Below are 27,356 nucleotides of genomic sequence, written 5' to 3' on the forward strand. Positions count from 1 at the left end.
CATCACATTTCTGCTCTGTGTGATGTTTTTTAAAACTTTTTTCTGATGTATTTAAAGAGATCAGGCTCTAAGATTACTGACTCTGCCATGTTTGTGTGTCACTCATGGAGGGTAAAATAATGTACATCTGGATTATTTGTCCCCCGGGGAGGAGGGTGCTCAAGTTGGGTTTGGGCAGGGGTGTGCTATGGCGAGGCAAATTTGGGCTATTTCCGAAAAAATTGAGAAAACTTTGAAAAAAGGACCCATCCATATACCAAAATTGGCCTAGAAAAAGAGGTCATTGATATGCTAAAAGGCTGAAAATGCTACCCATGTTTGAGGTACATCACCATATGGCCATTTGTACTAAGTACCTCCCCCTGGGATTTGTCCATACATCCAGTAAACTTTGATTTTTAAAGGGCATGCTTACCACCCCTTCAAACACATTCTTAAATTTCATCTCTGCCCAAGCAGCCCTCGAATTAACCCACGGCACCCACAGCATTTTGCCGTGGGTGCCAATCCCCACTGCCATAATGCCCTCAAAATATGTCCTTTACCCAAGGCAGTCACTTGCCGTGCCCTTTAATGAAGTTGCCGTCGGTGCCCCGGCCCAGCCCTGCCCCTTCATAATAAAATCATCTATCTATGTTTGTGTGTGTTTTCTTCACTTTTGAGAAATTGCCTTGGCGCCCTTCTCAAATTTTCAACAGTTGCCATGATGCCCTCTTGAAACTGCCGTGCTGCCTTGCCTTTTGAGTGAAAATCCAAGGCAATTATCAACTTGCCCTAAAAAAGTTGCTGTGCCCCTTCAGATCCTTAATTCGAGGCCTGTGCCCAAGGTTGTAATTTTTTCTCTACTTTTTCTCTCTTACCTGCGGTCTTGTTGCAGGCCTTTTCGTAAAGAGCAGGGGATTAGCCCGGGCCTGTTGTCTGTCACACTCAGCATTGAAGTCAACTTGCGCTGCCCTTTGGGGCTTGGCAGCATATCGACCCGTGGCATACTTTGAGGAATCTGAGTATTCAGAAAGCATGGATAAATGCCGTTTTATTTTTTAAATTTTTTTCTTGTCTACTTTCTATTGTTTATGTTTATATGCTTTTGTCTATGCTTGCAGATAATGGATGTTACTACTGCGACAAAGAGCATAAGAAGAGATCGTGGTAAAGCCATGAAGGAGTTGGTATTTACTGCTCAGGTTCCAGCGCTAGGATTCAGCACATATATGATTGCCACGCAAAGTAACAGTAAGCTCAATATTGATTTCTTTCAAATGTGTAATTAATTCTGGATTTATACCTATATTGTTATTTACCATGACTATAGGCCTATTCGTCTTGGTGACTCGGTGACGTCAACATGTTGAGGCAGCTGTTTCGCACATGCATCTGTACGGCATATCTTTAAACATATTTGTGTTTACGCCAGCGGTTTGAACAAGCATCAGCGATTTGAAGCTGCGTAAATGCTGCAGTATGTTTAAACAAGGAAAGTCTCTGGTGATATAGGTTGACTTTCTGGTTTTGTTTTCGGGATCTAAATAATCTGCATGTTGTTTCATATATATGGTAGTAGTGGCTTTTAAATATGAGAATTCTGAATTTAAGAAAATCCTACACAAAAGTTGCAATTTTTCCATTGCAAACTGTAATAGGTAATTAGTTGTATGTAATCACACACTAGAGTAGGACAGTCTTTTACACATATGCGAAGTCAGGTGGTAATCCCATGAATATTAATGTATGAATGAATATTCAGTGAACAGATGTTCCTGAAAATATACTTTTATTAAGCATGAGTAATTTAGCGATTTAAGATTGTCTTTTTCATACATAATGGTGAGCAACACTACAAAATAGTAGTATAATAAATGATACAAATTTCATGGGGTTAGTCCAAGAAATTTATATCTGCATTGCTTTTTGACATTTTGCAGGAGAATCATTTTTGGGTTTCATTTTACTGCTTTTACAACTGACCCGTCTACTGCTCTCCCCCAGACACATGCTAATCCCATCTAAAAGTGGGTTTTCTTATTTCTAAAGATTTGTTGGGCATTCATGAGATGTTAATTTCTATTGTGTTAATTTCTGTTGTGACGAACATGCATCTATTCAATACTCTCTCACTTCAATGGACATGGTGAATAGAAATGATGGCCATTGAGGACGCGTCACTGAAGTCATGAATAGATTACGTATTTTGTATTATTCTCAGAAAAAAACACAGGTTTTCTACCTATGGCGCACTAGCTGAAATACAGCAAGATAATGTAAGATAGTAAAATGTAAACCTGTATTTTAGTTAGAGTATCTCGAGCTAGCTCTCCCTATGGAAATTAGATTTGATTGAAAAAATGTATCAATTTCTTTCTTTACACAAGTGACAAATGGTTCTGTCCATCACCATGCAATCATACATGTACCTGCACTCACAAATTTGTAAAAGTGTTCAATAATTGACTCCAATTTACTTATTAGCAAATCAAATCAAATCAAATCAAATTTATTTCCATGTCATATTACAAACATAAACATTATACATGTAAGTCAGTACATTGGTTAAATTATATTATATTAATGAAGAATGAGACAAAAATAGTACAAGTTATTTTGTTATCATGACATGGAGGAGCCGTTCGAAAGGCCAAAAGGCCAGCAGTGAACGACCCCCTTACTTACGCTACGTTACGTTACGTTACATTACCTTACATTACATTATAAATTAATTCTGCAGCAAACACAAGAAAAAAGATAATACCTTAAGCCTAATAAAGAGTGATATTACAGATTATAATCAACCAATCAACTGAAAATGCAATATTATAAACATGAAAATAAAAAAGCATGGACCCGCGAAAAATATTAAGTACCCCTGACTATTAAATCTAGTAAGACATGATAATAGCATTTCTAAAGTGTGATTTGAACATATTAAGAGATTTAAGAGTTTTGGCATCAGAAGAAAGTTTATTCCAATGAATAGGGCCAGTGGTTCTGACACCTTTGGATGAAAAAGTGGTTTTATTTCTAACCAATTGGTAATTATTGATATATCTAGTGCTGTAATTATGAATGTTTTGCATTAGATTGAAATAGCTACTGAATATAGATGGAAGCATTCCCAGGGAATACTTACACATAAATACACATAGATAGAACTTGTACATGTCCTGTATTTTAAAGAGCTTGAGATCTTTAAAAGAGGACTGGAATGAGATCTGTAGTGAGACAATGTTATATTTCTTACTGCTCTTTTTTGAAGTTTAAATACTTTGTCTAGATAAATATTATGAGAGTTACCCCAAGCCAAAATACCGTAAGAAATTTACTTTATATTATTGTATAAGCATGTCCCACCATGAGAACAGTAAGCAAGCATCATCATCTTTACAGAAGTGAAATTTTAGGATAAACATTTCCAGTTGGAGGGGACATCAGCAGTTTATTCAGGCATTGTATATGATCAGTAGCAAGAGTACCTACTTCTGCCCCGTTTTTTGTGTCACTCATGGAGGTAACGTAAAGATCCATTCAGTGATCCCAGCGCAGGTGCAAAAAAATTAAAATTGTTTATAAATTGTTTAAAAGTGAAGGATAAGACATTCAAATTGTCATTTGGTATTTTTGAAGTAAATGAATTGGCACAAAACGAAGAAAACAGCAGTATTGACGAAGTTAAAGCCCATTCAAATACATGTAGCTAATTTATATACTGTCAGTATATAAATTACAGATTCATGTAAAATGGCTTATTTTGTCTTAAGTACACAGCTTTCGGCTGAACCACTCGCAGGCTATGTTAGCAAATCTATAACAGTAACAAAGGTACCAAAATCTGAATTTTGATGATTTTTACAATTGTCCGGATGAAGAAATTACTGAATGGGCCTTTAATGTACCTCCAGATTATTTCGTTATGCTCCCAGCAAACTCAGTCATTCTTCCATTTAGGCATGTATTATTGCCTATATAATTGTATTAGTTTTGTGTATATTACATATAGGAAGGACCAAACTGTGATGATGAATGCTAAAGGTAATTATTTGCCCTTCATGAGCGACAACCCAAGATGGCAGATTTACTATAGCGTCACATATGGTACATAAGTCTGTAATCTTTTGTTATAATTTCTTTAGAAACCACAAAGGAGTTATGCTGAATTAGTTTGTGTGTGTATATGGATCTTTAGCTTTTGATGGACTCAGGGTTTGCTGCCAAACTACTCTGTCCATATATTCCCAACAAATACAATTTACAAACTACCCAGATATGTCTTTTACGATTCAAATTTCTCACAATTGATTTCTTACCAAGAGGGGAAGCTTGAGTAAATGAAAAATCCTCTTGAAAAAAACCCCCCCAAAAGTCACATATTTTCAACTTTGATCAAAATGTTATTTCTTATTCCTTTTTATTTCTACAGAAGTGATGCAGAAATTAAAGCCCCATATACACAGTCAGCCATCACCAGCTGTAACCCCAAATGCTGATGCTGACCCTACTATTAGTAATGAGGTAAGGCCATAGACTAATAATAAAATACATGGTGCACCAAGTGGCAAAGTCCAGCATCATCTGTGGGCCAATCTTTCCATGGACTGTGACAGATGAAAATGCTATGCCCACTCTGTGCCTGTTAAAGTGTATTTTTGAAAGTGCAGTCATGACATATTTTGCGTAAACTTGTGACATTTGTTGTATGTGCGATAGAACGATCGGCCCTCATGAATATGCAAGAATCACAGGGACTTTGCCTGTTGGGGTTCTAATTGTTCCTCTTTAATCTATACATATGTAGTCTAAGCAATGAGATATATTTTAAGCATATTACAATAGAAGTAATTACCATCAGACCACATTTTATTATTTCTTAATCTATCTTTTTATTGAAGGTATGTGTGTGTTCATGCTCAAGTTCAGCAAATTAAAAAACAAAATTGGTTGCAATCAGAAATATGAATGCTGCTGTACTAAGCTCAATATTACCCTATGCTCATATGAATAATTCCACTTCAATTTTTTTACTCAACCAAATGAAACACTTCTTATTCGGAAGTGTGATATGTAGCCATGCCAACGTGTAAAGAGAGTAGATAGTAATGGGCTGCATACAGTGTTATTACTATCTTAAATATAGATATATTTTGCTCCACAACGCCGTTTTCCCCAATGAAATAGGACATTCCTAAGCCAAGATATTGAGTTCGTAAGTTATGGTATTATAAAAATGGAAATTGAGATATCGGCCTTTGAAAATATTATTGACAATGTTGAGAGTAGGAATTACCTTGAAAAATATCTCAAAAAATACCAGATGCCAGTTATATTCCGGTCTGAAACTATCAGACAATATTTTAAACATTAATAACATCACAAATTCGCAACAAACCTAGATTATGAAAAAATCACCCCGGGCAGACTTTTGGCTATATCTCCATTTAAGATCCTGCCCAAAAGTGTCTCCTTATGATATGACACGTCACATATACATCATATATATACAAATTAATATGATCTATGATTATATACCTTTTCATATTTTATGCTCTATTATTTATACTCCAGTAAGTATGTTTCAATAGTTGAGTTTCACATGCATCATTATCATACATGAATAATAACATGTTAATATTGTAGAAAAAAACTAGGTGTATATTGAGTGACAGATATTGTCTTAACTCTTGCTTTCCGGGGCTTATTAGACTGGTGAAATGAAAGTTACTATTGGAAATTTACACACATAAACAATAATAAAAAATATTTTGTCTGCAGTTAACATCATAATTTTAACAAGGAAGGCTTAGGCCTATATGGTAATTTTTAGGGTTGCATGACTAAGTCACCAATAATGGTAGTCGTGACTATTAGCAATAATCGCAACTTTTGAATATGAGTTGGTAATAGTCAACTAATGACAATTATATACTTCATCTAAAGATTCCTGTTATCTGATTGGTTAAATGCGCGGGCATAGTTTTGACTATATTCCCGCAAAAGTAACTATTCCTCAGGCATAGTTCTGCGTGTGCTTTGTTCCCAGTGTAAAATGATATTACGCACGTGTTAATGTTTTCGCGCACTATAATTACGTGGAAATCACAGAATGTAATTTGTGCCGTTCGCATTGACACTGTTAATTTTTCTTCTTGAAAATTAAAAGGGCACCAGACAAAGGCTCTAGCTCAAAACAGAAATGAGACTGTGTCAGTGATCGATGGCATATCATTGATTTGATACTGAGACAGCTGACAACAAGCCATCAGTCAGTAAAATTTGGTCTGAAGAAGCAACAAAAGAAGTGTTCTTCAGATGCAAAAAATAGTCAAGAAAACAACTGGGAATGCAACGAGAAACTTATTTACCCGTCAATTTTAGGCAGGAACGTGTTTTGTTATTGACCAGACTGTTACTTTTAAGATTCAATTAAATTTGTCCAATAAGTATATAGTTTGACTTTATTGCATGCTCTCTTACTGTTCAGAGTTAAATTTCATAAAGCAGGAACCCAGAAAAGCTGGAATATCTATAGGAATGACTGTGAAGTTTTTGTCCACTGTGAACACCAAATTTCAACCAGACTTGGTCTCCAGCCTCTAGGTTCAAGATTGCAGAATTGCTGGTTTGGTCAAAATCACTAGCAGTAGTGGTATGGGCCAATGCAGTCACAACCAAATTATCATTCTTAACAAGCCTGATATGTGGTTGTGTAAGTCTGTACACACCATGGAAAACATGAAAACATAGATTCCAGGAATTTGACATGTGAACTTGTTTGATTGAAGACTGAAATGACCATCAATATTGACCGTAATCTCCTGGAATGTGACCACATCATTAATGTTCCCAGTTTGATCATTCATTTTGACCGCTGTGAATGCAGATTTTCTGCATTGTCCACAGTCACCTTTCTCGCCTTTCATTCCGATTGTTCCGGCCCGTCCGGGTATGCCTTGATTTCCTTCAGGACCCAATGGTCCTCTTGGTCCAGTTTTTCCAGGGAGGCCTACCCCCTGTAAACCCTGATCTCCTTTCTCTCCTCTCAGTCCCTGTGGTCCAGGAAGGCCTACTTCTCCAAATCCAGTGTCTCCTTTGTCTCCTTTGATATTCATACCAGCCTCGCCTTTGTCTCCTCTCATCCCGTCCCGTCCGTCCCGTCCTGGTAGACCATTATGTCCTGGTGTGCCCGGGACACCACCTAGGCTTTGGCAGCAAGTATTACAGTTGTGTTCAGGTTGATTCTGTGTTTGCTGACTTTGAGTGGATACCAGGGATGAGATGACAGTAATTGTCAAGAATGCAATGGACAGGAACATCTTGTGATCTGTGAATGCAATATTGAAAATAACATCATGTTGTTGATTTTGTTGAGTACAAATCATGTGGTAGATTTTGTTGAGTATCCCTGTACACAGACTTTCAACCATTCCTGCAAGTCAGTTCTCTAGACTCTTGTTGATTTTGCAATTATTTTTGTGTTAACTTTTAAAAATGATGTATGTTAAGGATTGGAAAGTAATCTGTGTTTGGACTTTTAAGTCTATTTTTGTTTCCTGAATTGCCATTTGCCTACTTATGTTTTATGGAAGATATAAATTGCATCACATTTTAATCATTATCAACAACCTCCCATACCAGGCGACAGGGGCACACTGGGGCCTTGCCCCCTTTCATGTTTAAAAAAAAAAGAATTTAATGAACATTCACATCACATAATAATTATAGTGTAAAAATGGTGCACAATTTTTTTCAAATACTAAGGAAGGCGCATCCCCTCAACCCCCCCTCCTGCGTATGGAAAAGAAGTGCCGACTGTTTTTTACTTTTGTTATGGATATTCGCACACTTTTTGTTTGAAGCAATGATAACAACTATAGTGTCAAAATGGTCAATGAAATGGCTTCAAGTGGGCCTTTGTTTTGATTTTTTTTTCATAAAGGCTGAGGGGGGCACATCCTACCTCAGACACCCATCTGCCTATATTGATATAATTATATGTGTTCATTTTGGCTCCTGTACACTTTGTGTTTTAAGCAATGATATAAAAAGAAATGGCTTAAATTGGGCCTTTATTTGTTCCAAATATGTTGTGGGGGCACATCCCACCTCAGACACCCCCTTACATTGTACGACGCGATGACGCTTCACGAGTATACATGCATTGACCAATAATATTTTCACAAGGCAAAAAAAGTTTGTGTCAGGAGATCGCCTGCGTAGCCTTTAAAATTTGACGAAGTTTTCTATGTTCCAAGGTACTTTTTTAGTTTTTTACTTTTGTGTACCAAAATGCAATAAAAAGATGAATATCACATAGCCAGATTTAAAAAAAATAAATGTTTACTTCTTTGCTGTTTTCCTCATTTCCTCCTAAATAAGTCTTTTTGTTTGCCTGAGACAATCATCACACAAAAACACCTTATACCAAATTTTGGCCAAAAAATAAAAGTTTCCAATAATGAAACATATTGCACTAATTCTGGACTTCACTTACAGTCATTTATGAAGAAAGAAACACCATGCATACACTTAAGGGATCTGGAATGAGTGTTTTGAGCGTTTCGACAGTATTTTTTGTGGGACATGAGAGCACATCAGACATATCGAATCGCATTCTGAATACGAAGAATGTCTTTCTGATATCAAATAATTTTCATTTTTTGAAATTCACGATATAATACAAATTTTATGACAAATTATTAAAATTTGATATTTTTCACATTTTTGATATATAACAGTCCTCGAAGTAAATTATATAAATCTAATGATATATTCTTAAATTGTATTGAGCTGGGAGGAAAAGCCGACGATCAATTGAAAATTTTGACCTTTCATATTGAAGATATGGATTTTCCCCCCAAAAGACCTAATTTTTTGCGGTGTTTTGGGAAAAAATTCATATCTTTTCATCAGATTTATAAAGTTTACTTCGAGTACTGTTAAATATCAAAAATATTAATTTTAATCATTTGCCATAAAATGTGTATTACATTGCGAATTTCAAAAAATCAAAATTATTTGATATTAGAATGACATTCTTCGTATTCAGAATGCAATTCGATATGTCTGATGTGCTCTAATGTCCCACAATAAATCCTGTCCAAACGTTCATACCCCAGCCCTTAACATGTTCAGAAAAAGTACCCTTTCAATTTAAGAATAAGTGTTTTCAGCCCATGGGTTATTTTACTCTTTTCATTTGCTTGGTGGTGTCAGGTATGATTACAATAATATATTTTAAGCGACCGCCAAGATTTCCAGACATCTTTGGCAAGTACTGCTTACAAGTACTTAGACAAGAAAATAAATCCAAGATGTATTAGATTGGCAATGCAACATGTTTAAATTCCTTGCTATGTCTGGCTAGCTAGTGTAAAGAAGTTCACCAGTCTTACATTAGAAAATGTAAAATAAGCAAAGATAAAATCCTATTGGTTCTTATAAACACTTGCCTGTATATCCGGTAGGTGAAAAAATGCAGAATCCTTCGATAGCTGATATGAAGAAGTTTAAGTTTAAGGTACTTATAAGTTATGGCCCTGTTTGAGATATATAGTAGGTGGAAAAGATGCATGCAGTTGTTATGAAATGTTCACAGCTAGACTTTGGTTGAGTGTAGCAAAGTCCATGTGTGTCTTGAGTACATCATAATCCGGGCACAGAGCCAAGATTTTATAGGTCTAAGGAAATAAGTTTATTACTGTGGGGTTATATGTGGTGCCAATGAGTAGATTTTCGCTTAAATTTATGTTGAATTATGGGTAAAAGAAGTGGTTAGTCCTGCTTATTTGGTTAATAAATCAAGAGATTCAGAGGATGGTACAGATTCAGGTGGTGAAGATACAGATTTATTTAAGTGGAATCGTGAATTTACATATATGCAATATTGCTTAAAACTACACTTAAGTTGTAGTTCTGTATGTGAAATAGTTAATTTCCTGATATCGTATTTATTCTTTTTTGACAAAATGTACATTTCATACTAGACTCGAGATAGACCAGTATGTGATGCGTCTAAAGTCATGTCACCGTTCGTGAAATCGAGATAGCCCCCAAGATAGACCAGTATGAAATGCACTTTAAATATGATATCAGGAAATTAACTATTTCACATACAGAACTGCAACTTTAGTGTAGTATTGCATATATGTAAATATAATTCAAGATTAAATAAATCTGGTAAGTATATGCTTTAATTTAAAACCACTTTCATGAAAATCCATAGTCTAATTGAATTATAGAAAGGTAAACTTAATATTTCTAGAATTTTCTAGAAATGCATGTGTTTTGAGATAGACCAGCATGTGATGCGTCCGACGGATTGATCAGCGTGATTCTAAATCTATTTTATCAGTATCTGTTTGGCTGAATGTTAAATAGCGATTATTCTTTGTTAAAATCATATTAGGCATGAAATCTGTTGAAGAGGATAGTAGTCAGATGCTGCAGTACTGCACTGTTAACTAACCCTGTATTCTAATTCAAGAGAATTCATGTGAAACATGATTTTGGCAAACAGATGAATCACTATTTAGCATTGTGACAAACTCATAATGATATATAGGACAGGTTCCAATACATTGCAAAGATATGTACAAAGAATCTTATTAAGACATAATTCTATTTCAGGAAATTTCAAACATCAAAAAGTTTTAATGACATTCTATCGTACATAACAATAATTAGGCATCGGTATCATAGTAAGTCACCATGGTAATTAACAAAGTACATGTATAATTACAAAATATACACTCCATAAATCCTAAAGCTATGAAAATGTTCATTATAGGAGTTGAACTTGTACAAATTTGTGTCTAGAATAGCCGGTTATCAATTTGGCATCAATATTATGAGAAAATTCAACAATTAACAATTTAAACAATTCACCAACTTTGAAAATCTATGCTAACCACTATCTCATCAAATTATTATGAAAATCAACTAAGACAAAACCAATTCTTATACTTAATTTCTCACATTTTTTACCCTTTTCCTGTCTCCTAGGTTTTCCACACAGTTCACTTACACACCCAAAGGCTATCCAGTTGAAATCCACACACTCCCTATGGAAGACATGACCTTAATCTTCCATACAGAGAGTGTGAATTTCAAATGGGGTTACCTATATGGGTGTCTTCATTTGAAATTTATACCCTCTGTGTGAGAGATGGAGGTTATGTCGTCCATAAGGGGCGTGTGAATTAGGGATTCAATTATGTTTCACCGTTGTTCATCATCGATTAACAACGATGCGTCCACGTCGTCCTGCCAAGCGAAGTAAACCACGCAGACGCGCCGGACGCATGATTGAATCCCTTTCAACAACGAAAACAAGCTTAAAGATCGTCTAATTCACATGAGTCTTTCATTCGGAATATTCGTTTGTCATTGCCACTCAACCTTACAAGAAGATCGATGATTTCTCTGTTGATATCAGCAATAAAACTAAAGAATAAAGCGGTAATGTTTAAATTTAATAACATAATAAGAAAGTGTTTACTTATAAGTTCCAGGCATGTCAAATTTTATGCGCTCACGTGTATGCGTACGCGTAACCTTGCTTTCACATATACGCTACTGGAAAAGTGTGGATTCATCTCGGATTAACAACGTTGGCTCCTGTACAAAGGTATAGGAAGAGTTGTTGAATTTCAACTGGAATGGCTAGCCTGTCCTACCTTCACTTGTCATGAGCAAATTTTGGTACCATTCCCTGCACACAGTTGAGCAGAAAAAGTTAAACCTACATTAATTGCACCCCCTTGGTTGTGCCAACCATCAATTCTTTAGGGTGGGGTAGGGTTAGTGAAGCATCAAGGTTTTTGTTTTTTCTCCAACAAAATATTTTAAGTGATGTATGATTATTATTATTAAGTTACTCTTACTCAAGTTAACTCTACATTGATTCAAAATGTCTTCTTTATGCATGACTGTAATGCACAATGGTGTACTAAAATAACATGTGAAAGACGAAGCTGAAGTGCTTTAATTACAGTAAAATTTAAGTTTATATAATAAATCCGGAGGTCTCCAGTGCTACTCCGAGTTCACAGATCGAGTGATGGCTGACACGTCTCATGCATGTGTATCGTTGAATCAATAATGTATAAATTATGTGTAAATCGCTATTCGTTTTACGTCTTATTTATACGCCCAGCTGTGTGAAACTCAATAATGATTGACGAGCTAATACACACATTGACAATAATTATAGGCGCTGGAATGAAATAGCAATTTTCTTTGTTTTACCTTGTTTGTTGGCTCGAAATTAAAAGGGGATATAATGTGATCAGTGAAAACTAACATTTTTGTGGAAAACAAATAAGAATCTATTCTTTATTGAAATCACCCATGATTGCTTTAAGGGATCTAAAATGAGCGTTTATTAGCGTTTTGACAGTATTTTTGTGAGACATGAGAGCACCTCAGACCTATCGAATTGCATTCTGAATCTGAAGCATGTCTTTCTGATATCAAATAATTTTCATTTTTGAAAATCACAATATGATACAAATTTTATGACAACTTATAAAAATTTGATATTTTTAAAATTTTTGACATATAACAGTCCTCGAAGTAAATTATATAAATCTAATGACATATTCTTAAAGTGTATGTAGCAGGGAGGAAAAGCCGACGGTCAATTGAAAATTTTGACCTTTCATATTGAAGATATGGATTTTTTCCCAAAAGACCTAATTTTTTTTGGTGTTTTGGGAAAAAATCCATATCTTCAATATGAAAGGTCAAAATTTTCAATTGATCGTCGGTTTTCATCCCACCTACATACACTTTAAGTATAAATCATCAGATGTATAAAGTTTACTTCAAGTACTGTTAAATATCAAAAATATCAATTTTAATGATTTGCCATAAAATGTGTATTAAATTGCAATTTCAAAAAATCAAAATTATTTGATATCAGAATGACATTCTGCGTATTCAGAATGCAATTCGATATGTCTGATGTGCTCTAATGTCCCACAATAAATACTGTCCAAACGTTCATACCCCAGCCCTTAAGTATTGACAATGCCAGGAAAAAGCCTCTCTATCCTTAAGGGTCAGTTATGTGTTACTAAAATGCTGGTGCAAGACAGTGTTTAATTCAAACAAACTGCGTGTTTCTACTGAGGGCCAAATTCCATGCCGTGCCGTGCCGGGTCATGGCGGGTAACAAGCCCAGTAAAGCGATCTGGGTAATCGGTTGCCGTGTCATGCCGGGTCATGTGCTTCGCCTTTCGTGATCCACCTTTTGAGGTGGATCATGCCTGGTCAAAGCGTGTAATCCGCGCAGTAGAAACGAGCCGTGTGATCGGTTGCCGGGTCGAGGTCATAATACGAGTTGCAAAAATAACACGATTTATATTCTACTTGTGTATATATAGTATGGGCCTAGGCCTATAATGTGTAGTAGGTTCCTTCTTACTGATATTATATACACTGGCCACATGTGTGACTCGCATGAACTTGATGAAGTAAAATGGATATGACTTTACTTGGTCTAGGCGTACTTCTTTATAGTTAATGAGTTAGTAATATGCCTATATTTTGGCTGTAAGATCTACTGGTAAATTAATGCAATTTGGATTATTGAAAACACTAAATTGTGATTGTAGGTCCTATGCCATGAGCTGCCATGCGTAGACATTTAAATTTAGGATACAACCGTCATTGCGCTCGCTGAAATCTGTTTTCCGTCGTACTTCGGTTTACAGGAAAAAATGCGTGCATAAATGCGAGACACGGCTTTCTGGTCTCAGTAGAAACAAGCGGGGTAAAGGTAGCCGGATTATGATCGGCATTTTGTGCCCGGAAAATAGCGGGTCAAAAAGCCGTACGCTCAGTATAAACACGCTGAAAGTTGTCCAGTTAAGATTGGTTTGACTTCATCACTTGTTGTATGCTAGTTCAGAGTTATATTTCATAAAGCAGGAACCCAGAAAAGCTGGAATATCTATAGGAATGACTGTGAAGTTTGTGTCCATTGTGAACACCAAATTTCAACCAGACTTGGTCTCCAGCCTCCAGGTTCAAGATTGCAGAATTGCTGGTTTGGTCAAAATCAGTAGCAGTGGTTGTAACAGCTAATGCAGTCACAACCAAATTATCATTCTTAACAAGCCTGATATGTGGTTGTGTAGGTGTGTATACGCCCATAGAAAACATGAACACATAAATTCCAGGAATTTGACAGGTGAACTTGTTTGATTGAAGACTGAAATGACCATCTATGTTGACCGTAATCTCCTGGAATGTGACCACATCATCAATGTTCCCAGTTTGGTCATTCATTTTGACCGCTGTGAATGCAGATTTTCTGCATTGTCCACAGTCACCTTTCTCTCCTTTCATTCCGATTGAGCCAGCCAGTCCGGGTATGCCTTGATTTCCTTCAGGACCCATGGGTCCCCTTGGTCCAGTCTTTCCAGGGAGGCCTACCCCTTGTAAACCCTGATCTCCTTTCTCTCCTCTCAGTCCCTGTGGTCCAGGAAGGCCTATTTCTCCAAATCCAGTGTCTCCTTTGTCTCCTTTGATATTCATACCAGCCTCACCTTTGTCTCCTCTCATCCCGTCCCGTCCGTCCCGTCCTGGTAGACCATTATGTCCTGGTGTGCCCGGGACACCACCTAGGCCTTGGCAGCAAGTGTGTTCAGGTTGATTCTGTGTTTGCTGACTTTGAGTGGATACCAGGGATGAGATGACAGTAATTGTCAAGAATGCAATGGACAGGAACATCTTGGGATCTGTGAATGCAATATTGATAATAACATCATGTTGTTGATTTTGTTGAGTACAAATCATGTGGTAGATTTTGTTGAGTATCCCTGTACACAGACTTTCAACCATTCCTGCAAGTTAGTTCTCTAGACTCTTGTTGATTTTGCAATTATTTTTGTGTTAACTTTTAAAAATGATGTATGTTAAGGATTGGAAAGTAATCTGTGTTTGGACTTTTAAGTCTATTTTTGTTTCCTGAATTGCCATTTGCCTACTTATGTTTTATGGAAGATATAAATTGCATCACATTTTAATCATTATCAACAACCTCCCATACCAGGCGACAGGGGCACACTGGGGCCTTGCCCCCTTTCATGTTTAAAAAAAAAAGAATTTAATGAACATTCACATCACATAATAATTATAGTGTAAAAATGGTGCACAATTTTTTTTTCAAATACTAAGGAAGGCGCATCCCCCTCAACCCCCCTCCTGCGTATGGAAAAAGAAGTGCCGACTGTTTTTTTACTTTTGTTATGGATATTCGCACACTTTTTGTTTGAAGCAATGATAACAACTATAGTGTCAAAATGGTCAATGAAATGGCTTCAAGTGGGCCTTTTTGATTTTTTTTCATAAAGGCTGAGGGGGGCACATCCTACCTCAGACACCCATCTGCCTATATTGATATAATTATATGTGTTCATTTTGGCTCCTGTTTTGGGCACCTGTACACTTTGTGTTTTAAGCAATGATATAAAAAGAAATGGCTTAAATTGGGCCTTTATTTGTTCCAAATATGTTGTGGGGGCACATCCCACCTCAGACACCCCCTTACATTGTACGACGCGATGACGCTTCACGAGTATACATGCATTGACCAATAATATTTTCACAAGGCAAAAAAAGTTTGTGTCAGAAGATCGCCTGCGTAGCCTTTAAAATTTGAAGAATTTTTCTATGTTCCAAGGTACTTTTTTAGTTTTTTACTTTTGTGTACCAAAATGCAATAAAAAGATGAATATCACATAGCCAGATTTTGAAAAATAAATGTTTACTTCTTTGCTGTTTTCCTCATTTCCTCCTAAATAAGTCTTTTTGTTTGCCTGAGACAATCATCACACAAAAACACCTTATACCAAATTTTGGCCAAAAAATAAAAGTTTCCAATAATGAAACATATTGCACTAATTCTGGACTTCACTTACAGTCATTTATGAAGAAAGAAACACCATGCATACACTTAAGGGATCTGGAATGAGCGTTTCGACAGTATTTTTTGTGGGACATGAGAGCACATCAGACATATCGAATCGCATTCTGAATACGAAGAATGTCTTTCTGATATCAAATAATTTTCATTTTTTGAAATTCACGATATAATACCAATTTTATGACAAATTATTAAAATTTGATATTTTTCACATTTTTGATACATAACAGTCCTCGAAGTAAATTTTATAAATCTAATGATATATTCTTAAATTGTATTGAGCTGGGAGGAAAAGCCGACGATCAATAGAAAATTTTGACCTTTCATATTGAAGATATGGATTTTCCCCCAAAAGACCTAATTTTTTGCGGTTTTTTGGGGAAAAAAATTCATATCTTCAATACGAAAGGTCAAAATTTTCAATTGATCGTCGGCTTTTCATCCCACCTACATACAATTTTAAAAGTATAATTCATCAGATTTATAAAGTTTACTTCGAGTACTGTTAAATATCAAAAATATTAATTTTTAATCATTTGCCATAAAATGTGTATTACATTGCGAATTTCAAAAAATCAAAATTATTTAATATTAGAATGACATTCTTCGTATTCAGAATGCAATTCGATATGTCTGATGTGCTCTAATGTCCCACAATAAATCCTGTCCAAACGTTCATACCCCAGCCCTTAACATGTTCAGAAAAAGTACCCTTTCAATTTAAGAATAAGTGTTTTCAACCCACAGGTTATTTTACTCTTTTCATTTGCTTGGTGGTGTCAGGCATGATCACAGTATATTTTAAGCGACCGCTAAGATTTCCAGACATCTTTGGCAAGTACTGCTTACAAGTACTTAGACAAGAAAATAAATCCAAGATGTATTAGATTGGCAATGCAACATGTTTAAATTCCTTGCTATGCCTGGCTAGCTAGTGTAAAGAAGTTCACCAGTCTTACATTAGAAAATGTAAAATAAGCAAAGATAAAATCCTATTGGTTCTTATAAACACTTGCCTGTATATCCGGTAGGTGAAAAAATGCAGAATCCTTCGATAGCTGATATGAAGAAGTTCAAGTTTAAGGTACTTATAAGTTATGGCCCTGTTTGAGATATAGAAGGTGGAAAAGATGCATGCAATTGTTATGAAATGTTCACAGCTAGACTTTGGTTGAGTGTAGCAAAGTCCATGTGTGTCTCGAGTACATTATAATCCGGGCACAGAGCCAAGGTTGGTCTATGTAAATAAGTTTATTACTGTGGGGTTATATGTGGTGCCAATGAGTAGTTTTTCGCTTAAATTTATGTTGAATTATGGGTAAAAGAAGTGGTTAGTCCTACTTATTTGGTTAATAAAATCAAGAAATTCAGAGGATGGTACAGATTCAGGTGGTGAAGATACAGATTTATTTAAGTGGAATCGTGAATTTACATATATATGCAATATTGCTTAAAACTACACTTAAGTTGTAGTTCTGTATGTGAAATAGTTAATTTCCTGATATCGTATTTATTCTTTTTTGACAAAATGTTCATTTCATACTAGACCATTCTCGACCAGTATGTGATGCGTCTAAAGTCATGTCACCGTTCGTGAAATCGATATGTCCCCCAAGATAGACCAGTATGAAATGCACTTTAAATACGATATCAGGAAATTAACTATTTCACATACAGAAGTACAACTTAAGTGTAGTTTTAAGCAATATTGCATACATAAATATAATTCAAGATTAAATATGCTTTAATTTAAAACCAGTTTCATGGAAATCCATAGTCTAATTGAATTATAGAAAGGTAAACTTAATATGAAGATATTCAATTGCGATTTTCTAGAAATGCATGTGTTTTGAGATAGACCAGCATGTGATGCGTCCGACGGATTGATCAGCATGATTCTAAATCTATTTTATCAGTATCTGTTTGGCCGAATACTAATACAATACAGGAAAATGTATCATTGTGGGTTTAAATGTCATTGTAATGATGTTACATGCGAATGCACACTAAAACAACAATTTACAACTATCCATTTTCTATCTATTGATCACAAGGAATCCTTCGTGGAGCTGTTTTCAACATATTTATTATCACACTTGTGTGAAAATTCAATAGCAGCTAGAACGGCGATGTCGACTCTGAATTACCCACTTCTGGCACTGAACGGTCGATTTGGCAAACATTGATGTGTTGGGATATTTTTTTCTACCAATAATCAATTTTTGGCCTATATTTTGAGTGTATCTAAGATTCACACTTTTCGCCAAGTTACAGTTACGTAACTATACATATTTAAATACAATGTAAGAAGAAAGCCTCCCTACCCTATAATAGAGTGTGTTATATGTTACTAAAATGCTTGTGCAAGACAGAGTTAAATTCAAACAAAGTTGTCCAGTTACGATTAGTTTGACTTTATCACTTGTTCTATGTCAGTTCAGAGTTACATTTCATAAAGCAGGAACCCAGAAAAGCTGGAATATCTAGAGGAATGACTGTGAAGTTTTTGTCCACTGTGAACACCAAATTTCAACCAGACTTGGTCCCCAGCCTCCAGGTTCAACATAGCAGAATTGCTGGTTTGGTCAAAATCATAAGCAGTAGTGGTATGGGCCAATGCAGTCACAACCAAATTATCATTCTTAACAAGCCTGATATGCGGTTGTGTAGGTGTGTATACACCCATAGAAAACATGAACACATAGATTCCAGGAATTTGACATGTGAACTTGTTTGATTGAAGACTGAAATGACCATCAATATTGACCGTAATCTCCTGGAATGTGACCACATCATCAACGTTTCCAGTTTGGTCATTCATTTTGACCGCTGTGAATGCAGATTTTCTGCATTGTCCACAGTCACCTTTCTCTCCTTTCATCCCGATTATTCCGGCCCGTCCGGGTATGCCTTGATTTCCTACAGGACCCATGGGTCCCCTTGGTCCAGTGTTTCCAGGGAGGCCTACCCCCTGTAAACCCTGGTCTCCTTTCTCTCCTCTCAGTCCCTGTGGTCCAGGAAGGCCTACTTCTCCAAATCCAGTATCTCCTTTGTCTCCTTTGATATTCATACCAGCCTCACCTTTGTCTCCTCTCATCCCGTCCCGTCCGTCCCGTCCTGGTAGACCATTATGTCCTGGTGTGCCGGGACACCACCTTGGCAGCAAGTGTGTTCAGGTTGATTCTGTGCTTGCTGACTTTGAGTGGATACCAGGGATGAGATGACAGTAATTGTCAAGAATGCAATGGACATGAACATCTTGTGATCTGTGAATGCAATATTGATATTTTCAAGTATCAATAAATTTTCCACAATGACAATATTTGTGAAGCCAATGAACTAATATAATCCTGGGTCACAATATAGGATGGGGAGCTATGACAATTTAAAATTTTGCCAAACTTTTTGCTTAACGAGCTACAATGTTTGGAGTCTTAATTAAAGTTGGACTAAAAAACAGTAGCATGATTCTTAACTGGGAGTCTTCGGGACTGTCACAGACCCTGAAAATGGGACAATTGACCACCACACATACCTGTACCCGTTTTCATGTCATTGTTCCCCTTTCCGTGTCTGGTAGGATGAAGTTTAATATTTTACTGCTAAGAATATCTGGTCACATATATGTATCTACACTTTAATAGAGTATGGTGAATACAACTGTATAATATCTATTTTCATTAATTTCATTTAGCAGCTGTAAAGCGATCTTTTAAAATATGTTACAGCATTCATACCACTACCAAAAACACTTGTTTACCATGTTAAGAAAGGACCCATTTAATTTAGAATACTTGTTTTTAACCCATGTTTGTTTTTTTTACTCTTTTTATTTGCTTGTTGGTGTCAGGCATGTGTACAGCATATGTGACCATCCAGCACAACTGAGCCCTGAAGTCGCCAATCATCATTTTTGTCTCGCCTGAACTTTGTTCAGGATGGGACTTAGTAATCACTATTTCTGTCTGTCCGTCCGTCCGTCCGTCCGTGTGTGTGTGGGGGGGTGTGTGTGTGGATGTATGTGTGTCCGTCCGGAGCTGTATCTGGGGAACCGTAAGACTTACGGGCGACGCTACTTGGTGGGAGGAAGGGTATCCAAGTTTGCTCCGTAATCCGTATGTTTTCGGTGAAAAATATGCAAATTAACATAGCTAATTTGCATAATTTATGCGAAAATCAGCGCACATTGATAGCGGAGTTTGTGGACAGACTATCTCAAGATCCGTCGGGCGCATGGTAACGAATCCTGGTGACAGGAATGATACACACCTGCTGATCACCTGATTAGTTTTTCGGCGAAAAGTATGCGCATTTAGTTGTTAATTTGCATAATTTATGCGGAATGATTCTACAAATATGGTTGGAAATCTGAAGAAATCCGCCTTATGGAGCTGTATCTGGGGATCCGTAAGATCCATAAGCCCTATGATGATGAAACGTGGTAGGGGGTAGTATGACCAGAAGATCTCAACCCGATTTGATTTTCAGCGCAAAATATGGTAATTAAGTACCTAATTTGCATAATTTATGCATAAAATGCAAAAACCTATTTTCTCAGAGACTAGGGTCGCACGTTCTTCAAACTTGGTGGGTGGGTGCATCTTCACCCCAGACAGAACAAGTTTGTATTGGTTAGTGCGTAAAGGTCACCCAAGGTCATCCAGGTGTCATCTGAGGTCAAATGACAAAAAACTGTCGTCTGGGCACAAAACTTGGTGGGTACGGTCAACATAACGTGGTAGGGGGTAGTATGACCAGAGGATCTCAACCCGATTTGATTTTCAGCGCAAAATATGGTAATTAAGTACCTAAGTTGCATAATTTATGCGTATTTGATGCGTATCAAGCAAAAAACCCTTGTGAACAGCTTATCTGGAGATCCGTATGGGGTACAGTGGCGTAACTTGGTGAGGAGTAGTGGGGCCAGAGGTTCTTGACCTGATTAGATTTTGAGCGTAAAATATGGTAATTAAGTACCTAATTTGCATAATATATGCGTAATAAGCAAAATACCTTATGAACAGATTATCTGGAGATCCGTTATGGGGTACAGTGGCGTAACTTGGTGGGGAGTTGCGTGGCCAGTGGTACTCGACCTGATTAGATTTTCAGCGCAACATACTTTATCCAATTTCGTGAGGTCAAAGGTCACATACAAGGTCAAAGGTCAACTGAGGTCACCAAATCTTTTAATAATTAATTTTCAACTGTGTATCACATATCCAAATAACAGCTTGATCGGTCATGTAATTAACGAAATATGACGACTTTAAGATAGTCGCTTTGCATGTAAACTATAGCAAAGTAGCACTTTCAATGAGTGATAACTCGTAAAGGAAGCATCTTTCTGTTTTAATTTATTTGATAAAATAGTTGTTTGGTTTTGCCAAATTTTTGGAAGGTCATTACGGGGTCATCCGAGGTCACTCAGGGGTCATCTGAGGTCAAGTTATTAAAAAACTGTCGTATGGGCATGAAACTTGATGGGTACAGTCAACATTTCAAGCCAAATTTTTGGAAGGTCATTTTGGGGTCACCAGGGGTCATCTGAGGTCAAATTAGTGAAAACTGTTGTATGGGCATGAAACTTGGTGGGTACAGTCAACATTTAAAGCCAAATTTTTGGAAGGTCATTTTGAGGTTACTAGGGGTCATCTGAGGTCAAATTAGTAAAAACTGTCGGATGGGCATTAAACTTAGTGGGTACACAGTCAACATTTAAAGTCACATTTTTGGAAGGTCATTTTGGGGTCATTTTGGGGTCACCAGGGGTCATCTGAGGGTAAATTAGTAAAAACTGTTGTATGGGCATGAAACTTGGTGGGTACAGTCAATATTTAAAACCAAATATTTGGAAGGTAATTTCGGAGTCACCAGGGGTCAACTGAGGTCAAATTAGTAAAAACTGTCGTATGGGCATGAAACTTGATGGGTACAGTCAACATTTATAGCCAAATTTTTGGAAGGTCATTTCGAGACCACCAGGGGTCATCTGAGGTCAAATTAGTAAAAACTCGTATGGGCATGAAACTTGGTGGGTACAGTCAACATTTAAAGCCAAATTTTTGGAAGGTCATTTTGGGGTCACCAGGGGTCATCTGAGGTCAAATTAGTGAAAACTGTTGTATGGGCATGAAACTTGGTGGGTACAGTCAACATTTAAAGCCAAATTTTTGGAAGGTCATTTTGAGGTTACTAGGGGTCATCTGAGGTCAAATTAGTAAAAACTGTCGGATGGGCATTAAACTTAGTGGGTACACAGTCAACATTTAAAGTCACATTTTTGGAAGGTCATTTTGGGGTCATTTTGGGGTCACCAGGGGTCATCTGAGGTCAAATTAGTAAAAACTGTCGTATGGGCATGAAACTTGATGGGTACAGTCAACATTTATAGCCAAATTTTTGGAAGGTCATTTCGAGACCACCAGGGGTAATCTGAGGTCAAATTAGTAAAAACTCGTATGGGCATGAAATTTAGCACAAGGGGTACAGTCAACATTTAGAGCCAAAATTTTAGGTCATTTCAGGGCCACCTGGGGTCATCTGAGGTCATATTAGTAAAAACTGTTGCATGGGCATGAAACTTGGTGGGTACAGTACAGTTACAAATGTACCATCAGCCAGATAATCGTGCCCAGCCGATAACCGCCAAATTCATTTACCTCTCTACCAACAGTTATCGCAAAAGCAGGCGGTCACAAAAGCAGGCGAGACTCGTGGTTCGAGAACCGCCTTGTTGAGATATTCAACCAAAATATTCTGCTTGAAATTAGCTTTCAAATGATGTATATTATGTCTATAGTACTTGACATTTAAGTAGTGAAAAATCAATAAAACAGTCAATAAATCCTTTGTTTCCTATTGTTTATTGTTAAGTTCAATAGAGCATATCTCAATAGTGGCACTGGCGACATCCGGGCTCAGTTGTGGTGGATGGTCACATATATTTGAGCGACCTCCTAAGATTTCCAGATTCACAATTAACCCATTTGTCAAGTGCTGCTTGTAAGTACTTAAGCCAAATATTTGACTGGCAACCTGTTTAACTTACTTGCCTGGCTGGCTAGTGTTAATGAAGTTCACCAGTCTTACATGAGAAAATGTAAAATAATCAAAGTTACAATCCTATTGGTTCGTACAAAAACTTACCTGTATATATATCCTGTAGTTGAATAATTGCTGAATCTGTTGATAGCTGATGTGAAGAAATTCGAGTTTAAGGTACTGTACGGTCCTGTTTTAATATAGCAGATGGAAAAGGGCATACAGTTGTCATGAAATGTTCAACACTATGAACCAAAATGATCTCCTCTCAAGTTCAATAACCCCCATTCAGTGTGCATAGCTCAAAAGTTGACCTGAAATTGTGGAGTATGAGTTTTTGTACCCAACATACTCGAAGGTCATTCTATGGATGTAGAAGCCAATTGGGGTTAAAGAACTCTGTATTGACAGATGAGCATATTTTAGATCTTAAAGCAAGTACGTCATAATCAGGGCACCGAGCCAAGGCTTTATAGACTTTATTCTGGTATATGCTCTTTCATTACTGATCTCCCAAGAGGTCCACATCAGACAATGTAAAATCTCCCAAGAGGTCCACATCAGACAATGTAAAACCCAAGATGTCCACATCAGACAATGTAAAATCTCCCAAGAGGGCCACATCAGACAGTGCAAAAATAAAAATGCAAAGAATACAATATATTGTAGAAATTTATGTGGGGTTATATGTGTTGCCAATGATCGAGTTGTTTTTCACTTGCATTGATTGTGAATTAAGGTTATAGGAGTTATTGTGATTCCAGCATCTTCTTTGTATGGTATGTTTAAGTAGATATTCACGAAAAAAGCGTATTCCCAAAATTTCAGTTGATTCTGCTTTTGCATTTCTGAGTTATACATGATTATGTGTATTACATTGCTCTATAGGCCACTGTGCTGTAAGTAACATAAATACAAATTTGGCCATATTTTTTGCTAAGCAAATGAATCCGCAAGAAATATTTTGCACACAAACATTATGTAGCCAGAGATTTCCAGTTGTATAAAATTATCCAATTTTTTGGAGAAAAGTGGGGGATGAGGCTGTGGATCACGGAATAAGTGTTGTGAATGTAGCATACCCCTATACCCACCCTACAAACCCCACCTCCCACATACACCCACCATGCCCACCCCCCCCCACCGTGTCCACACACACCCCTTCTGGTAAATTGTGCAAAACAGGGACATGTGTATGTGTGTGCGTAAACCACACAAGGCAGCCTTTTTGAAATACGACATTATGTGATGCAGACGACGAAATATCCCCACTTTGCCGTGAAAATTCATACTTTAATACTAGTGTTTCTCCAGTCACACATAGTAGTGATACAAATTGAGTGCCATAATAATGTGTAATAAAGCCCAGCCTAATTTCCTTGTTTAATTTTTCTGTGTTTTTTTATATCCAGCATTATCAAGTCATCTTTGATGGAACCACAGGCCTACTGAAATCCATAACAGAAATTGGATCTAACACTAATCTACAAGTATCCCAGTCATACTACTGGTACAATAGCAGTACTGGCAACAATGTTAGCCACCAGGCTTCAGGGGCATATATCTTCAGACCTAATTCAAGTGAAGCATTTCCACTCTTCAAAGATTCTGTGGATATTAAAATGGTTACAGTAAGTAAACATATACATAGCACACTCATATGGCCATACTATGGTAAAAGATTGTATCTGTTATTTTACATCAGTAGCAATTTACTTCCCTTTTCCTTGTTTGTCTACAGTAAGCCAAAAAATTAAGGTACCAGTTGTGTTCACCCCCTGTATATCCTAAACTAAAACACTAACAGTGGCGCACGGTGGCCGCCCCAACCCTGGGGGGCTGAAGAAAATTCAATTTTGCCGCCCCTTCCTCAACAGCCCGAAGAGGTTGACCCAATTTTTTTCTCGGTCGTTTGAAAAAGTGAAGAGGAAAAAAGAAAAGAAAAAGGGTTTCAGGCGCTAGCGCCCTAAAAGCAGCACATTTTGATGTATAGTACAATTTTTTCAAAAATTTTTATGCTTTATCAAATTTTTCCGCCCTTTTTTATTTACTAATTCTTTTTGCCGCCCCTTCGTTTTTGCCGCCCTGTTTTTGCCGCCCCTTCTTCTCTCCCGCCCCCTCATTTTGGCCGCCCCCTGCTCTTACCCCAGGGGGCTGGCGCCCCCAAAGCCCCCCAAAATACGCGCATGACTAAGACAATTATGTCATAATTGGAACCAGCAGCCAATAGCTGCATCTTTTAGCTCGAATTTAAGACCTCATTTGTTGAAATTGTTCTAGAAATAAAAACACTGCGATCCAAATACCTAAGGAAGATGGCCATTTAAAAGTTGCAGTTTGCTCCATTTCAAACCCTATTGATTTGTACACTAAGCATTCGCGAACAAGAGAACTATTGGCAGTGCTTCCATTGATTAAAACTAGCGCCGTGTTTTCATTGATTAGAACACAAAAGTGCAACTTTTGATTTCATTTCTTCATTAGGTTTTAGATCACCGTTTCTTCAATTCTCAACCAATTTCAACAAATGAGGTCTTAAATCAGAGCTAATGAGTACAGGTATTAGCTGCTTGTTTTAATTTTGACATACTTATCTTTATTTAGGATATACGGGGGTGAACACAACTGGTACCTTAATTTTTTGGCTTACTGTATTTGATTTGCATCGAAAAAGTTGTAACATAGAAATAGATTACAACAATTAATTACTGTCTGTTGCCATAACTAAAGTTAATTGCCATAACTAAAGTTTGTTTGGCGTTTAATAGGCAAAAATCATTTGTTTTTTGTTACAGCGCGATTCAATAAAGTCCTGCTTGCGTAAATTCACAAAAGCATGCGCCAGTCAAGCAGTACGCAATGTGCAACTTCCGTAAGTGCTGCGTCCATTACGGGCAATAGTTAATAAAAAGTCAGATTTTAGTGTATCGTAGGAATGAATGTTCTTATATGTTTATGTGGAAAACAAAAAACTGTTCAACAACACTAAATGGTATAGAGCGAGTGATGCTGATGGTTATCCACCCTTAAAATCAGGGACTGAAGCCACAAACTTGACCAGTATATAATTCTCTTCTAAAAGCATGGAGCTCCTATATTCCTTAAAATTCCGACTACAAGCATATATGGCTGTAAATGAGTTTTTTTTTGACAAAAGAGACAAAAAGCAGACACCGTCCACAAAAACATTAAAACAGATTAATAACAATACATGCTTGTACAGCCGCCTGTATCATTAATGATTGCTCAAACTCAGATAATGTTTTAGTGGAGGGCGGCTGCCTTTCGTTTCTTGCATATAGAGGCATATATGCATGTAGACGGAATTCTGTGGTATATGAGACACTATCAATGTGTAGATGGTAGAGGATCAGCTAGTCGGCAGTTTGCTAGGGATGGAAAGGTTGACAAAAAACGCAGAACTTCCGATTCAAGGTATTTTTAAGAACAAGATGAAAAAATATGCTAACTCAAAGTCTCATTTGATTGTGTACAGGGTGATGTTGTCCAAGAGATACATCAAACATTCCAGCCATGGCTCAGTCAAGTAGTCAGGCTCTATAAAGGACAACCGTATGTTGAGTTTGAGTGGACAGTCGGACCGATACCTGTTGGGTGAGTATCCCAGGTGTATAAAGGTCAAGGTTCATGTCTGTATTTTTAAAAGCCAGAGCGCCGAAGCTACTTGGGGCCAGATTCCTGCGTGAATAATTTAATGATTTTTTTCACAAACATTGGACCATTACTGGCAGCAAAAATTCTGGAACCCTATAATAATTCCCCGTCCACCTTCAGTGGCCTTTCAAACAACAAAAGCAGGCAAAATTTTGCTATTTTGGGGAGAAACATTAGGAAAATATGAAAAAATTACACATCCACATACCAAAAACAGTGGTACCGGGTAATTGTTATACCAAATGGCCAAAAATGAGTCCCATGTTTGCGGCACATACCCATATGGTCATTTGCATAGTTTACAATGTCATACGCTGGTAGAATGCTTGGATGGATGGATGGAATAGATTGGATGGAATGGAGTATTCAAGTTGAAATCCAGACACCCCTATGGAAGACAAGATCTTAATTTTCCACACAGGGGATGTGGATTTGAAATGGGGTTACCTGAATGGTGACTCCATTTGAAATCTACACTCTCTTGTGTGTGGGGGATTAAGGTCATGTTTTCCATAGGGGTGTATGGATTTCAACTGAAATAGCCCAATCATTAGCAATTTTGTGACAAATACTTCATCGTTGGGCAGTAAAAATATCCTATGTGCTTGTGGCCCCTGAACATGTTTAAAACAAAACTGCCAACAGGTTACATAGGAGGTTTTGCTTTAAACATGTTCAGGGGCCAATGACACACAGGTTTTTCCTGCCTAACGATGAC

General features: G+C 37.0%; 2 protein-coding genes and 1 pseudogene across 2 annotated transcripts; 1 reads left to right on the forward strand and 2 right to left on the reverse strand.

Moving 5' to 3' along the window:
* The window catches only part of LOC140159167 (lysosomal alpha-mannosidase-like), a 90,732-nt pseudogene that overhangs the window by 54,646 nt on the left and 8,730 nt on the right, over positions 1 to 27,356 (forward strand).
* Positions 5,685 to 14,835, reverse strand: LOC140158390 (uncharacterized). Its single transcript, XM_072181482.1, has 4 exons — positions 13,925 to 14,835; positions 11,664 to 11,698; positions 6,996 to 7,309; positions 5,685 to 6,771 (listed from the first exon to the last, which is right to left on the reverse strand). The coding sequence occupies exons 1-4, from the start codon at positions 14,833 to 14,835 to the stop codon at positions 6,472 to 6,474; spliced, it is 1,560 nt and encodes a 519-aa protein (XP_072037583.1). The 3' UTR covers positions 5,685 to 6,471.
* LOC140158391 (caprin-2-like) lies at positions 17,985 to 19,091 on the reverse strand (the record flags this gene model as incomplete). Its single annotated transcript, XM_072181483.1, has 1 exon — positions 17,985 to 19,091. A coding segment is annotated over one exon (729 nt), but the record flags the coding sequence as incomplete, so codon positions are not given.

The sequence above is a fragment of the Amphiura filiformis genome, chromosome 8 (assembly GCF_039555335.1).
Source record: "Amphiura filiformis chromosome 8, Afil_fr2py, whole genome shotgun sequence".
Taxonomy (NCBI): Eukaryota; Metazoa; Echinodermata; class Ophiuroidea; order Amphilepidida; family Amphiuridae; genus Amphiura; species Amphiura filiformis.